General features: G+C 42.7%; 2 protein-coding genes across 3 annotated transcripts; one reads left to right on the top strand and one right to left on the bottom strand.

Moving 5' to 3' along the window:
- Positions 1 to 1,250: 1,250 nt before the first annotated feature.
- lsm2 (LSM2 homolog, U6 small nuclear RNA and mRNA degradation associated) lies at positions 1,251 to 3,949 on the top strand. The gene is made up of 5 exons (XM_085348153.1): positions 1,251 to 1,297; positions 1,492 to 1,559; positions 2,872 to 2,902; positions 3,016 to 3,075; positions 3,824 to 3,949. The coding sequence occupies exons 1-5, from the start codon at positions 1,295 to 1,297 to the stop codon at positions 3,947 to 3,949; spliced, it is 288 nt and encodes a 95-aa protein (XP_085204279.1). The 5' UTR covers positions 1,251 to 1,294.
- A 1,651-nt stretch (positions 3,950 to 5,600) lies between these two features.
- On the bottom strand, positions 5,601 to 11,585 carry bcl6aa (BCL6A transcription repressor a). Of its 2 annotated transcripts, none has more exons than XM_085347972.1 (9): positions 11,549 to 11,585; positions 9,578 to 9,749; positions 9,265 to 9,486; positions 8,206 to 9,156; positions 7,749 to 7,930; positions 7,496 to 7,663; positions 7,281 to 7,411; positions 6,898 to 7,035; positions 5,601 to 6,809 (listed from the first exon to the last, which is right to left on the bottom strand). In XM_085347972.1, the coding sequence occupies exons 1-9, from the start codon at positions 11,577 to 11,579 to the stop codon at positions 6,666 to 6,668; spliced, it is 2,139 nt and encodes a 712-aa protein (XP_085204098.1). In that variant the 5' UTR covers positions 11,580 to 11,585; the 3' UTR covers positions 5,601 to 6,665. The 2 variants fall into 2 exon arrangements, with proteins under 2 accessions (XP_085204098.1, XP_085204099.1); XM_085347973.1 differs by lacking the exon at positions 11,549 to 11,585 and adding an exon at positions 11,020 to 11,040.
- Positions 11,586 to 12,330: the final 745 nt, after the last annotated feature.

The following is a 12,330-nucleotide window of genomic DNA, read 5'->3' as shown; positions in this document are numbered from 1 at the left end:
TCTTCATTGTCGTAAGGCTGCAGCCTGTAACCTCCACCCATCTCGCTTTTGTGCCTCTGCCTTTGCTCCTGTTCCCATCAGAGACCCAGCTATTGTAGCTCAGCCAGCACACTCATCTCTGATCAGCCTTTCTTCCTCTTTCCATCAAAGGGTCATGCTTACTACATGTTCTACCCACCTTAAAACTCATCTTTATTTCATGACACATGTTTACACACCCCAGTTCTTCTGTGCAGCTCCATGTTTGAGTATTTGTTTGGCTGGAAGATGCTGCATATTTGGGGAATAGTCACCAATAGTTATAGACATGGTTGAAGACATGTGTTGGTGTACATTGGCTGTGTTTTCTTGGTGTAGATGTTGAGGCTAACAGCCTAGCCAGTTCTGTTGGTTTAGTTGGTAACTCTTTTGGAACTGGCTGAGGAGAGAAGAGCAAAGTCTCTGATGAAGTCCAAGTGTGTGAATGTACTCCACTGCAAATATTTTACACATATGTTGACTTTAAAATATGACTGAAATAACACCAGCGGTTGCTGTGTTTTCCACCCTGAGTATTTGGGAATTAGAAGGCCCTATCATGGTTTTCCTTACCTTTCATGTTATACAGTAACTGTCTGTAGTTGAAAACAAAAATCCCAAAATGACAAAGTTCAAGCAAAAATACAAATAAATTCTGAAAAAACAAATTACAGACAAACAAATTCATAATTACAGAAATGTAATTACAGCGACTATGGTACCAGCTGTCTTTGCATTGTGCATTTTTTTCTGCTAAATAAAATAAATAAATATAATTTAAAAGTCATTTTTATTAAGTTCGTGTTTTGTTTTGTTTTTTTAAATTAAGGACCCACACCCTCTCCTAGAAGATGTAATTTGAAACTTTGGATGCATTAATTATAAACTTCCAACATATATTTATTTATTCTTTGGTTGCACCAGAAAAAAAAGATTTTGTATTTTTCATAAGCATTTTGTTAATGTCAGCTGACAGTGTTAAACTTTTTTAAATTATTGTCTCTTTAAATTATATTTTATTTTATTTAACTGAAATATATTTTCATATGAAGTTTTTATTTATTTATTAATGTATTTTTGGGGAAATCGCAATAGAATTAAGTCAATTAGATAAACAACTGTGCAAGCAACGTTTCCCATGCATGAACGTTGAGCTTAGCTCTGTCGCCTCTGTGTGGCGAACTTTAGTAATTACACCCTGGTGTGTCTCAGGAATATTAAGGGTTTGCTACGTCATCGACAGGCGACGCGCCGCTAGGAGAGGGCAGCAGTAAGAATGGTAAGGAATCACGATGAAATTATGACTTTTCTGTAGAGTTTATAGCAGATAGGTGCGGCAGGAGAGAGCCTCTGACCCGAGCACACCTCGGTGTTTCTCTCTAACCTTTATTCTTTCAGCTTTAAAAAAAAAAAAAACAACCCACCGCCACGCTAACCGTGCAGCTAACGTTAGCATGTGTTTCTGCTCCGCAGCTTTTTTACTCGTTTTTCAAGTCGCTGGTGGGGAAGGACGTCGTGGTGGAGCTCAAAAATGACCTGAGGTTAGTATTCGTGTTCAATTCGCTCACATAACCTGCTGTTTTCCGGCCTGTGTTGTTTGGTCGGCGATTGCTGTTTGGAGCTTCGTTAATAGTCGCAGCAGCGCTCCTACAGTCACAATTTGAATATTGATTTTTTTTATTAGTTTTCATTTCATTGCAGCAGTTTTTAATACTTCTCAGCTTTAGTTCCGTTTTATTGAATTCTGCAAGAATATTCCAACACAAACAGCTCACTCTCAGTCATACACATTCTCAGAAAGTCAAGCTAACAACATTTCCTGTGTGTTTTACTCTGTGGTTGTTCAGTTTGTGAGGTTAGAGTTCCAGGTTAGTTCGTTATGTTACGCACTTCTGCAATCAGTCATCAGTGAAAGGCCTTAGACAGCGATCAGTGGGCTCTGAGTCTCTATTATGAGCTCAGCACTGAAATATTTATTACGTATTATCGTAGCTGTCACTGCTTAAATGGAACTAATCTGCATGAAACTGTCGACATAAAACACAGAACGTTTTATTTCTTGTAACTGGTCACACTGACGACCACTGATGAAATGATTGTCGTGGTTGACTTCTTGTTGGAGATGATGTGGGGGGGGTTTCTGAATAAAATCTGAAGTGTCTTCAAACAGGATTGAAACTGGACTAAATGTAGCTTAAAGCAAGATTTTGAATCCAGGTTGCAGCCTGTCAGGTCACAGCCGCATAATTACATTTGTTTTAACATTACTTCAACTTCTGTATGTCGGATAAAAGTGAAGCGGAATAAAATGTTTTGTGAGATCAGAGTCACAAACCTGTCTGCTTTGTTTCCGTGTTGCAGTGGTGGTATCAGAGCTTTCTTTCATAGACGGAGTAGATTGAACAAACTACAATGAGACTTTCTTGAGCACAAACTGTTCCCTTCTCAGAGTTAAACTCTGGAGCAGGGTCCTGATGCCTGTCAGTAATGACGGTTTTAAAATAAAACAACAGGTTTGTGCTGCTGCCTGTCGTTTCCAGTACAGCTTCTAAAATATGTGCAAATTACTGAATATTATATTTTGGTGATAATTCTTATTGTTTCACCACCCAGACCTGTGGAAATAAATGTTTAAATACCCATAAATTAATCAATAACTGGCATGGAAATCCTGAGGTCAGAAAGAAAACCTCAGAAGTCGTGTTTGCTTCACCTGGGCACACCTGACTGTAAATTCCACCCAAATACCGATGAGCTGTTCCCAAGCCTCATAATCTAAAGATCAATTGAGCAATTTTGGTTTGTATTTGTGAACAGAGTCATGTTCATGAATGTGTGTGTTTCTCTCCTCAGCATCTGTGGAACGCTTCATTCTGTTGACCAGGTTGGAAATAATTCATTTGTTTTCAAACGGAAGCTGTTCAGTTTTTAAATTTCTGCACGATTGCTCACTAAAATGCCGTTTTCACATCGCTGTCCTCTGCTTGCGTGTTTCAGTACCTGAACATCAAGCTCACAGACATCAGCGTCACAGATCCGGAGAAATATCCACACATGGTAAGTTTTGCTTCTGGAGACTTTCCACATTTCATACAGGGGGGAAAAAAAGACTACAGAAACAGATTAGGCTGTCGCTGCTAAACAGGAGTTTACAGTTTTACAGTGTACAGAAAAAAAAGGCTGTTGCAGTGTACTTACAAGGTTTTTAAGGTTCTGCTACAGAGGTCTGTACAACCAGTAAAAGAAACTACATTCTCTGCTGCTGTATGTGAGAATGTAGAGATGCTGCCCTTCTACCTGATGAATCTTTTGATTAGATGAATATTCCAGCGGTGAAAATTTGCACAGGACTTCTGTTTTCCACACAGAATGATGCATGATAAATAATTAGGGGCTCAATTATCCCCCCCAAAAAAGACACACAGACAACAGCTCCTCCCGAGTTATACAAATATGTTTACACAAATATCTTTTACATTGATTGTGTTTTTCATCTATTATACACAAAGCTTTCAAGATTTCCATCTTTGTTTTCATCATGTATGTGAGCTCCATTTGCTGCTGCTCAGTTTTTAATGAGGTCAGGAGGAAAAACTAAAGTTAGATATTTTTCCCCGTGTTGTTGTTGTTGTTATAATACAGCATCAAGAACATAAGTGTAAACTTTAGCTCCTTATTTAAAAGTTGCATAAAATCAGAGTTCGGACATTAGGAAAGGCCTTGAATGTGCACTCCTTAAAGCTCACCAGCAGCTCCAGCACCGAGTGACGGCTGTCTGTCTTCACACTGTTTTCATTTGCTGCAGCTGTCTGTGAAAAACTGCTTCATCCGTGGATCGGTAGTCCGTTACGTTCAGCTGCCGGCAGACGAAGTGGACACTCAGCTGCTGCAGGACGCTGCACGGAAAGAAGCCATGCAGCAGAAGCAGTGACGGGGCTGCGGGACGGGGGGTGGGGGGTAAGGGGAACAATGAATGGGTAGTTCTGGTTTTGGGTTAAGTTTGTGCAGCCTCTCTTTGTCTCTGAAAATGTGTGTTTGACACTGGGGATCAATCATTTGCAGTTTTTGTTTTCTTGTTATTTTTTTTTTAACCTCACAGACGGTTTAGATGTCGTCGTTTGATCCCTTTTTTTGGTTTTATATAGAAATAAACTAATCAGAGAGTCCGGAGAGGAAACCTGCTGTGATGTTCATGTTGATGATAACAGGCACGCTTTGCTTATCAAGTTGTGGCTTTTTTATGCCTCTTGGAAATAAACATTATTTTATTTATATTTTCATGACATTTGTGATTTATTTTTTATTTTTTTAGGATGATCTTGGTGACATGTTGGAGGATTTGAGTTTTTGCTGCTGAAGAACTGTTTTTCTATTCCAGTATTTTTGAGTACTGGAGTGTCCACGTCAGATTTTCAGGGCTGACGATCACATTTAAGCTCTGCTTTAAAAACCGCAGCCAAAAAAATTTAGACCTACTCAAAGCAGCACAATTTAAAGCCAAAATTTTTGAAGTTTTTTTCCAGTGAATAATCAAAGTGGTCAAACATCCAGGGTACCGGTGCTTGTTTCTGTTACTCCATGTCGCAGACATTAAACTACTGCAGGCTGTGATCTGTCCTTCCAGCTACCGAGCTGACTGAAATGAGCCTGTTACATTTTACAGAAGAATACTTTAATGGCTTTCATGCTGTGAGATGTTCAAATGTCATTAATGGTCATTTAAAAAAAAAAAAAAAAAAACAATTATGCAAAAAGGAGTTGGCCTGTCTGATCTCCTTCATGCTGTTGCTGTTTTCTTCAGCATTTTGGGCATCAAGCTTCCTGCAGCAGTACGTCTGTTTCTGTCCGTCTGCTGTTTTTCATAGGAGTATCAAACTAGTGATTACAACTGGGAAATTACAATAAAATTAAAGCATATTCCCATACAGCTTCCTCTGATCCTTGCACCACCAACACCAATGGCCTAATTCCAGTAAAAGCTTGCACGAGAGGTATACAGTACTAATGAATTCATGGCAGAAATTAACTTTAAAAAAATGACTATAGCACAGAAACATCCAGCGACTCGTTCACTTTCAGGGTTAAACAGTGAAAGTGTCAGGGGTAAATGAGTGTTTCAGTTATTGACAGCTTTTATTTTTTCCTTGGTTTTAGATGGAAAGATCTGGCTGAGCCAACCCTAATAATACATGGATATTTAGAAGAGTTCAAAAGCCAAAAACAAGGTTGAAATCATCTCTTCAATCTCTTTGTTCGAGTCTGTGGCTGTAACCAGAGTGGAAGGTACAATCGTTTGAAATGTTACATGAAAACTGAGTGAAAAAGCCACGGTGAATACTTTCGATTAAGTTTACTGCCACCCTCGCCATCCAATTTCAGCCCAGTGTTTCAGGAACACCAGTCAAATCTGTGCCCGTAGATCGAGGGACATTCCTCATGAACACAAAGTGAAAGAAAATAAAGCGCTCACTCTTGAGTTAATACATAGAAATCCAATACCTTTATTTTACATTCATACATCTATAACGTTGTACAATAATTTTAATGCAGTTAAAAAAAAAAAAAAAAAAATCCAATCCGAAAACAAGTCCTGAAGATTTACAATGATGAGTCTGCACGTTCAAAGGTTGGTGACGAGCATTTAAAAATATACACTCACACGCTCACACACAAACAGGGATCTAGGACAAGTGGCGTCCTTGAGTTGTACCTTAACAGAGCTGGGCTGAATGGAGAGGAATTCAGTCACCATAGAGAAAGGCACATTGAATACACAGTGTATCTACAAAAACAAAAAACCTCGACATTTACACGACTTTTACCGTAGGATCTAGAACAATGAGCAAAACTGTAAACCTTCACTTATGAAAAACAAATCAACCAACAGAAGTCACACCTATTACGAATACATTTGAAGCAAAATGTTTTTCTTGGTCGTTACAAAGCAGTACCTTGAAATGCATTTCAACACTTAGATTGGCTCTGCCCGCAGAGAGCAATCCTACGGATATAATTACACAATATGTCACAATATTTATGCAGTTGCCCACTTCGTGCACGCCAGAACCCGACACCGGTTAGAGAGTACCTCATGCACATCCTCAGACAGCAGCAGACATCTGATATGTTTTACACCAAATCCAATTATTTATTTTTTAATTCCCCGCTCACGTGAATATGGCAACTTGACAACATGTACGTACATCTACATAAAAATCATGTATAGACAACTCTATACAGCCGCAAATCCCATTATCTTAAAATATATGTACCACCCGTCAAAATTTTCAATACTTTCAGAAAAGTAAGTTCTCTGATATAAAATACTGTTTTTTTCAAAAAAACTGATTGTTTACATTCCATCCTTCTCAACAAAATAAAGCTTTTTATATACGTACCTTCGAAGCTTAAAAACACTCCCCACATACATATATATATTTATATCTATATAGAAACAATAAAGTGACTAAGACGCCATGTGGCTCTACGTTCACATGTAGTGGAAACCCGTTTAGAATGGCATACGCAGCCAATTTACATGTCTAATAAACACAGTGTGGCACTACAATTTTGGATGATTGTACAAGTTGGGGTTCATAAATGCCAAGGTCAAGATTGCCTCCTTTAAGCTGCTTCCTTCATCTGGCTCAGCATGCTTTCGTCAAGTCAGTGGGCATGTCTACTGTGGACATACGGTACTGGATCTTTGTGTTAGTGATGGCGCCGTGCTTCTGTCGAAGATGCAGCCGTAGCTGGCTCTTGTGGCGGAAGTGCAAGTTGCATTTTTCACACTGAAAAAGAAAGCGCAGCGGCGTTATTTTCACTCGCTTTGGTTGGACTCGACTCAGGAGGTTCCTAACTTTGAAGTATCATTCTTACATGGTAGGGCTTTTCGCCTGTGTGTATGCGGAGGTGGCTCTTCAGCGTCTGCAGGTGACGGAAGCGGGTTCCACAGATCTCGCATGGGTATGGCTTCTCGCCCGTGTGGATCAGCACATGAGCGCGCAGATGAGCAACCTTGAAGAAAAAAAAAAGAAAAAAAAAAAAGTGGGAGTGAAACTTAAATTAAACTTTTCAGACATCGCATGTTTTATATCAGCACGTCTATGGGCACTCCTGTCGAGCTAAATATGATTACAGCTGCCCATAATTACAGCTCATTAGCACGGTTAGCTGATAATACAATAGAGAGGGAAAAATTTTTGTAAGACACTCTTGAGTTTAAAAAAATAAAAAAATAAATAATGTAAGGGCATAATTACCTGTACAAAACGAGCTCCACACGTCTCACATTTGTATGGCTTCTCTCCTGAGTGGATGCGAGTGTGAGTCTTGAGGTTAGCTGGTCTGTTGAACTGAGCACCACAGATATTACAGCGATACGGCTTCTCTCCTGAAAACAAGAAGCAGCACTTTAGATTTCAGCAGCCCCTAAAGCCGATGAGTTAGATAAATGAGACTCGTGAATTGCTTTTACCTGTGTGGACAGTCTTGTGGCTGGCCAGGTTGCCCTTGTAGCGGAAAGCAGCCTCGCAGCGGTCGCACTTGTATGGCTTGTCGCTGTGTACTTGAAGCATGTGTTGTTTCAAAGCTTCGTCTTCAGCAAATTTGGAGTCGCATTCGTTACAGAAGAACGTGCCGTTTTCTGTTTAAGAGAAAAATCTGATGTTGACTTGTGCTCCGAAAGCGCTCAGATTCATTTTGGAGGTGAAAAGAAATCTCAAACTCACCACAGCTGGAGTCTGAATATTCTGAATGAAGCTCTGACATTTCCTCTGATAGACGGGACCTGGAGTGGTTGGGACAGACTTCCGAGTGCTGCGGGGACTGGGAGCCACAGGACGAGCATGTGAGGCGGTTCAGGTAGTGTGGAGGGTGGCCATCGCCATTCCTCAGAGACCCCTCAAGCGCACTGCAGACACAAAATCGAAAACTAATCCAGTCAGACATTTCAAATCAGATTCTTCCAACATAAATTTTATTACAAAAATAAAAATCCTACAACTATCCTGCCTGATATTTACAAACACTGAATTTCACTTCATGCCTGTTTTTTCTTATAAGAAAAAGAAATTTTATGTGCTCATAAAGAATCTTAAAATCTGCCCAGTGTGTCATCACCTCAACTATACATTTCCTTGTTTTGTTTAAAGCATGCAGATGTGTACGTGTCAAACAAAAACCCACCTGTTAATGATGTTGTTGAGACGACTAGCCTGGGGTACTGGTAGATCCTCGCTGTTGCTCTTGCTCGTCGTTTGTGGGTCAAGGTTCTCCGAGTCGTTGGGGTGGAGGTAGGGTTGCAGGGCAAGGCGTTGAGGTGAGTGAAGCCCAGGATCCCTTAACCCCACCTTGTCCTCCTTGGCGCTCTGATTCAGCACAATGAACTTGTACTTCTTCCAGTTGCGAGCTTTGGGGTCCTGCGTGCCTTGTGGCGTTTGCGCTCCAGCAGCTTGGGAGAGGCTGGCGTTCTTGCTGCTGCTGGACTCTGTCGGGGAGTTGGGCTGGCAGTCTGATTTGAGGGGGCTCTGCGGGCTGCTCATGAGGCTCTTGCGTCCAGCGGAGATTCCCAGGGGATAGTGCTGATGGATGAGATCTTCCTCGGCCTGAGGAGCGTGCTCTTTGCCCAAGTCTTTCTGGTGCTCAAGGGACAACATGGGAAATGCACGCTTCCTTGTGCTGAAACCGACAGACTGGCTGACCCCCTCGTGGCTCTCTTTCCTCATCTCATCGTCTCTCACTACCTCCCTGGAAGCATAGGTGGTGGAGTGAATGATGCCGGAGGAGTTTGTGCCAATGGCTCTGCTGTAGTCTGCCCTGATGCCGCTGTCATGCGGAGGACAGTGCCTGTGGTGGATGCTGCTCTTTGAGAGGTCAGCAAAAGCATTTTTGGTATCGGCCAGCTTGCAGAGGGGGAAGGGGAATCCTGGCATGGGAAACTGCCCGTAGAGATGGTAGTTGCTGGGGGTGCTGACCCCGCTGAACATGTTTGAACCGTAGTGTCTCCCGTCCCTGAACGGAGCTACACGGCTGTGCAAACTGTCAACAACATCATGGGCTCTGTAAGCATGGACATCCTGAGGTAAAACCAAGGGACTGACCAGAAACTCGTCTCTAGGCAGCTTGACAGTCGGATCACTGTGAAGAGAACGAGGATGCCGTAAACATGGAGGTATTCATAACCATGGATTTATTCTTATCAGCAATTTAAAAAACACAAACAAAACAAAACTGGCTTCCACCCACCTGGATTTGATGAATCTGTGGCAGGTGTCTACAACGTGGTCCATCTGCAAGTAGATAGCTGTATTCATGATAGCCATGATCAGACTCTCCTTTAGTGTGAGACGGGAGGTGTACATAAACTCTAGCAGGATGGCAAAGCCCTCTGGGTCCACCTTTGGGTCCAGACTGATAGCACTAAGGTTGCACTTGTGGGAGTCAGTGAAGATAGTGTAAAACAGCCCACTGCAGCAAACGAAAGGAGCAGACATGCAAAGATCAGTCGCTTGTTCAAAAGAAATAGAACGGCACAAACGCCGATTTTAGTTTCACACACCTGCAAGCCATGAGAACGGTCTTGTGTGCACGAAACTGCTGCCTGTTGACCAGGATAGTGACATCTGTGAGGATATCTCTACTGCGCAGCCGGTTCAGGTTGAGCAGAACATCACTTGCATGGCGCGTGAACTGTATGCAGCTGTCTGCTGCGCAAGCCATTTTGTCAAGTTCTGCAAAAAAAAGGCAAAAGCATAAAGATTATTCTAATTTTTAAAAAAGAAAGCAAGTTTAAATAAAATATTCGTGTATTTGGCTGCCATGCCACAAAGAGTATGTGTGCTTCAAGTAGATGAACTTGGGCTCAAGTTACTGACGATCCTCCGAAGGCAGCACGCACATCACCAGAAGGCGGCGCCATTTATTAAGTAAACACTGTCTAGACATTTAAATTTCTTCTTTGGAGTCATTTCTCTCCCCCTCACTTTCTCTCTCTGAACCTCTGGTTAACAGCTCAATGCAACAAACTCCTTTGCACACGTGAGCATTTTAAGACCATCCAGACCTCCAGACGATATAAATGTGCACGGTTTAAATACACTCCACAGAAAGAGAAAAGTTCATGTTGGTCATTAAAACTTGTACATTTTTAAGGCAAACACCTGCGCATTACGCATTAATGAGCTGTAAGATGGGCGTTGTGGTCTCAGAGTTGGGGCTCTCCTTCAGCGCATTCGCAGCTGTACAAATAAAAGCGAATTGACTAAGTTATTACTCTAAACTTTTTGTTGGCACACAAATAACCTCCAAATTTTAAATTCATCCGCAAGATGGCCTCACCATGGCACTTTTTTTAAACTCACACCGGTGCAGCTGGGAGGGTAACACAAGTGAGAGTTTGACTTGTTTGCTGTGGTAAAACCGGTGAAGCCCCGCAGCGCTGCGCAGCGCATGTCTTTAAGCGCATTTCTGGGTCAATTACTGCACGAGAGCAAAAAACTAACATTTAATTAACTGAAGGAAGAATCGGCTTCACGAGACGGCAGGGGACTCATAACCGGATATTTACTTCAGTGTAACTAGACACGTCCGAAAATAGAACCAGAACAGAATGCACCTTAAAGTGACTGATGGCCAATCATGAAGTACTTTCTTCAGTACTTCCCCCCCTCCTCCTGTGAAACAGAAAACCTCCGAGGAGTATCACAGCTTTTAAACTTCATTTCAGTGATAGGACGCGTTTGTATTTATTTTTAAATCTAAAAATATCTATAGTTTTATTTTCATTTCTCGGGTCTCTCGTCTCAGACTGCGCGTAAATTACTGCACAACCGAAACTGCGCACGTCTGGGTGAAAAGCTCTCAACTCGGCGTAGTTTGGTTATCATGCAGCGAGCTGTCACAGTGGAAACATGAGAGACAACTTGTAGCCTCTGCCGCGGAAAAAAACCACACACACACACTCAATCGCTCTCTCTCTCACACTCACACACACACACACACCTTCCAACTCTAATATTTCCGCTCCAGTGTTACGGTAACAGCGGGGCTCGCTGTGCGCAGCTCTTTGCGCTCCATTAGAGCAAATTACGGAGGAAAAAAGAAAAACGCTGAGAACCTGCGGCTGTCACGCTGCCAGCAAAGTTCGTGTGAAAGCGCAGCGAGCCCACTCAAAGTGAATCACCGGGCAAGAGCGATCGCAACCGCCCGGACACCTGATTTCACGCGATCTCCGGGCGGCACACGCTCATCCAGCCCCGCCGTAGCTACAGCCTCCTGATAGGACGGGCTGTCAGCGCGAGCGTCGCGAGCCGGAGCTCAGCGGCGGCCGCCGCTCTCAGCCCCGCCGCCTCACTGCGAGCGCGCGACCGGGCTGAGAGCAGCAGCCGCTCGCGCTGTCACAGCCCGTCAAACAGCCCAACAAGCACACAAAGCACCGGCATACATGTCGAAAACAGCAGCAACAAATAACACATAACAACTTCGCGCCAAATTAAAGCAGAAAAAAATAATATGGAATTTAAAAAATCACCTGGTAGCGCTTTCCTAGAAACTTCTTGCATCACCACTTCTAAGAACCCCAGTTCTAAGAATCAGACGAGCACAATTCTCGGAATTTGAGCCCCGGACCGTACCACTCTCCCGGGGCAGGGGAGAGGGACCTCCCGAACTGCGAGTTAAAACAACCCGTTTCCAGAGCAGATATCCCTTCCGATTTTCACGCAAGGCGGCTCTAACGGCGAGAAAACTTAAAAGCAGCGTTTAAATAAGCACAAAAATGTGTATAATATTTTAAAAATTTGAACATTTAGCAGCCACATCCCCCGCCTTTTGGTTCGATCCGCAGTCACAGGACGTCGAGCAGGCGACGTCACCAGTTCCTTAAACCCGGCCCCCGAAATTCTCAGAACTAATTTATATTCCATGACTTAAGCAGCGCATCGTTTGGCTGCCCGTCATCGCATTTAACACACAGACCGTACATGTACAGCACACAGACAGCCCTCTTAATTAGGCCCATGCGGACAGGCTCGCTCCTCTCTATGTCCACGGTTCTTTTTTCTTTGTGGTTTCCTGCAGGTTTGCTGTGACCACATAGACGGAGAATACATCGAGTCACCACCGGGGTTTGTTGCAAAAGGAAAGCTTCGATAGATTTATTATTCACAAGTACTGTAGGCAGCCTGTTGAGCAGTGTGGATGCCACTTGTTTTGTTTTTGGGGTGTTTTTTTTCTGTCAGTTAATCAGATTTTTCACTAGGTAGGTTGAGAGTTTTTCTTGTGATATTCTCATGCGCGCATAGCGGTTTCTTG

This window comes from Diplotaxodon limnothrissa, linkage group LG23, assembly GCF_057381915.1.
Source record: "Diplotaxodon limnothrissa isolate DT_005_m linkage group LG23, D_limnothrissa_male_GT1.1, whole genome shotgun sequence".
Classification (NCBI taxonomy): Eukaryota; Metazoa; Chordata; class Actinopteri; order Cichliformes; family Cichlidae; genus Diplotaxodon; species Diplotaxodon limnothrissa.
This window is presented reverse-complemented; position numbering and strand designations above follow the sequence as displayed.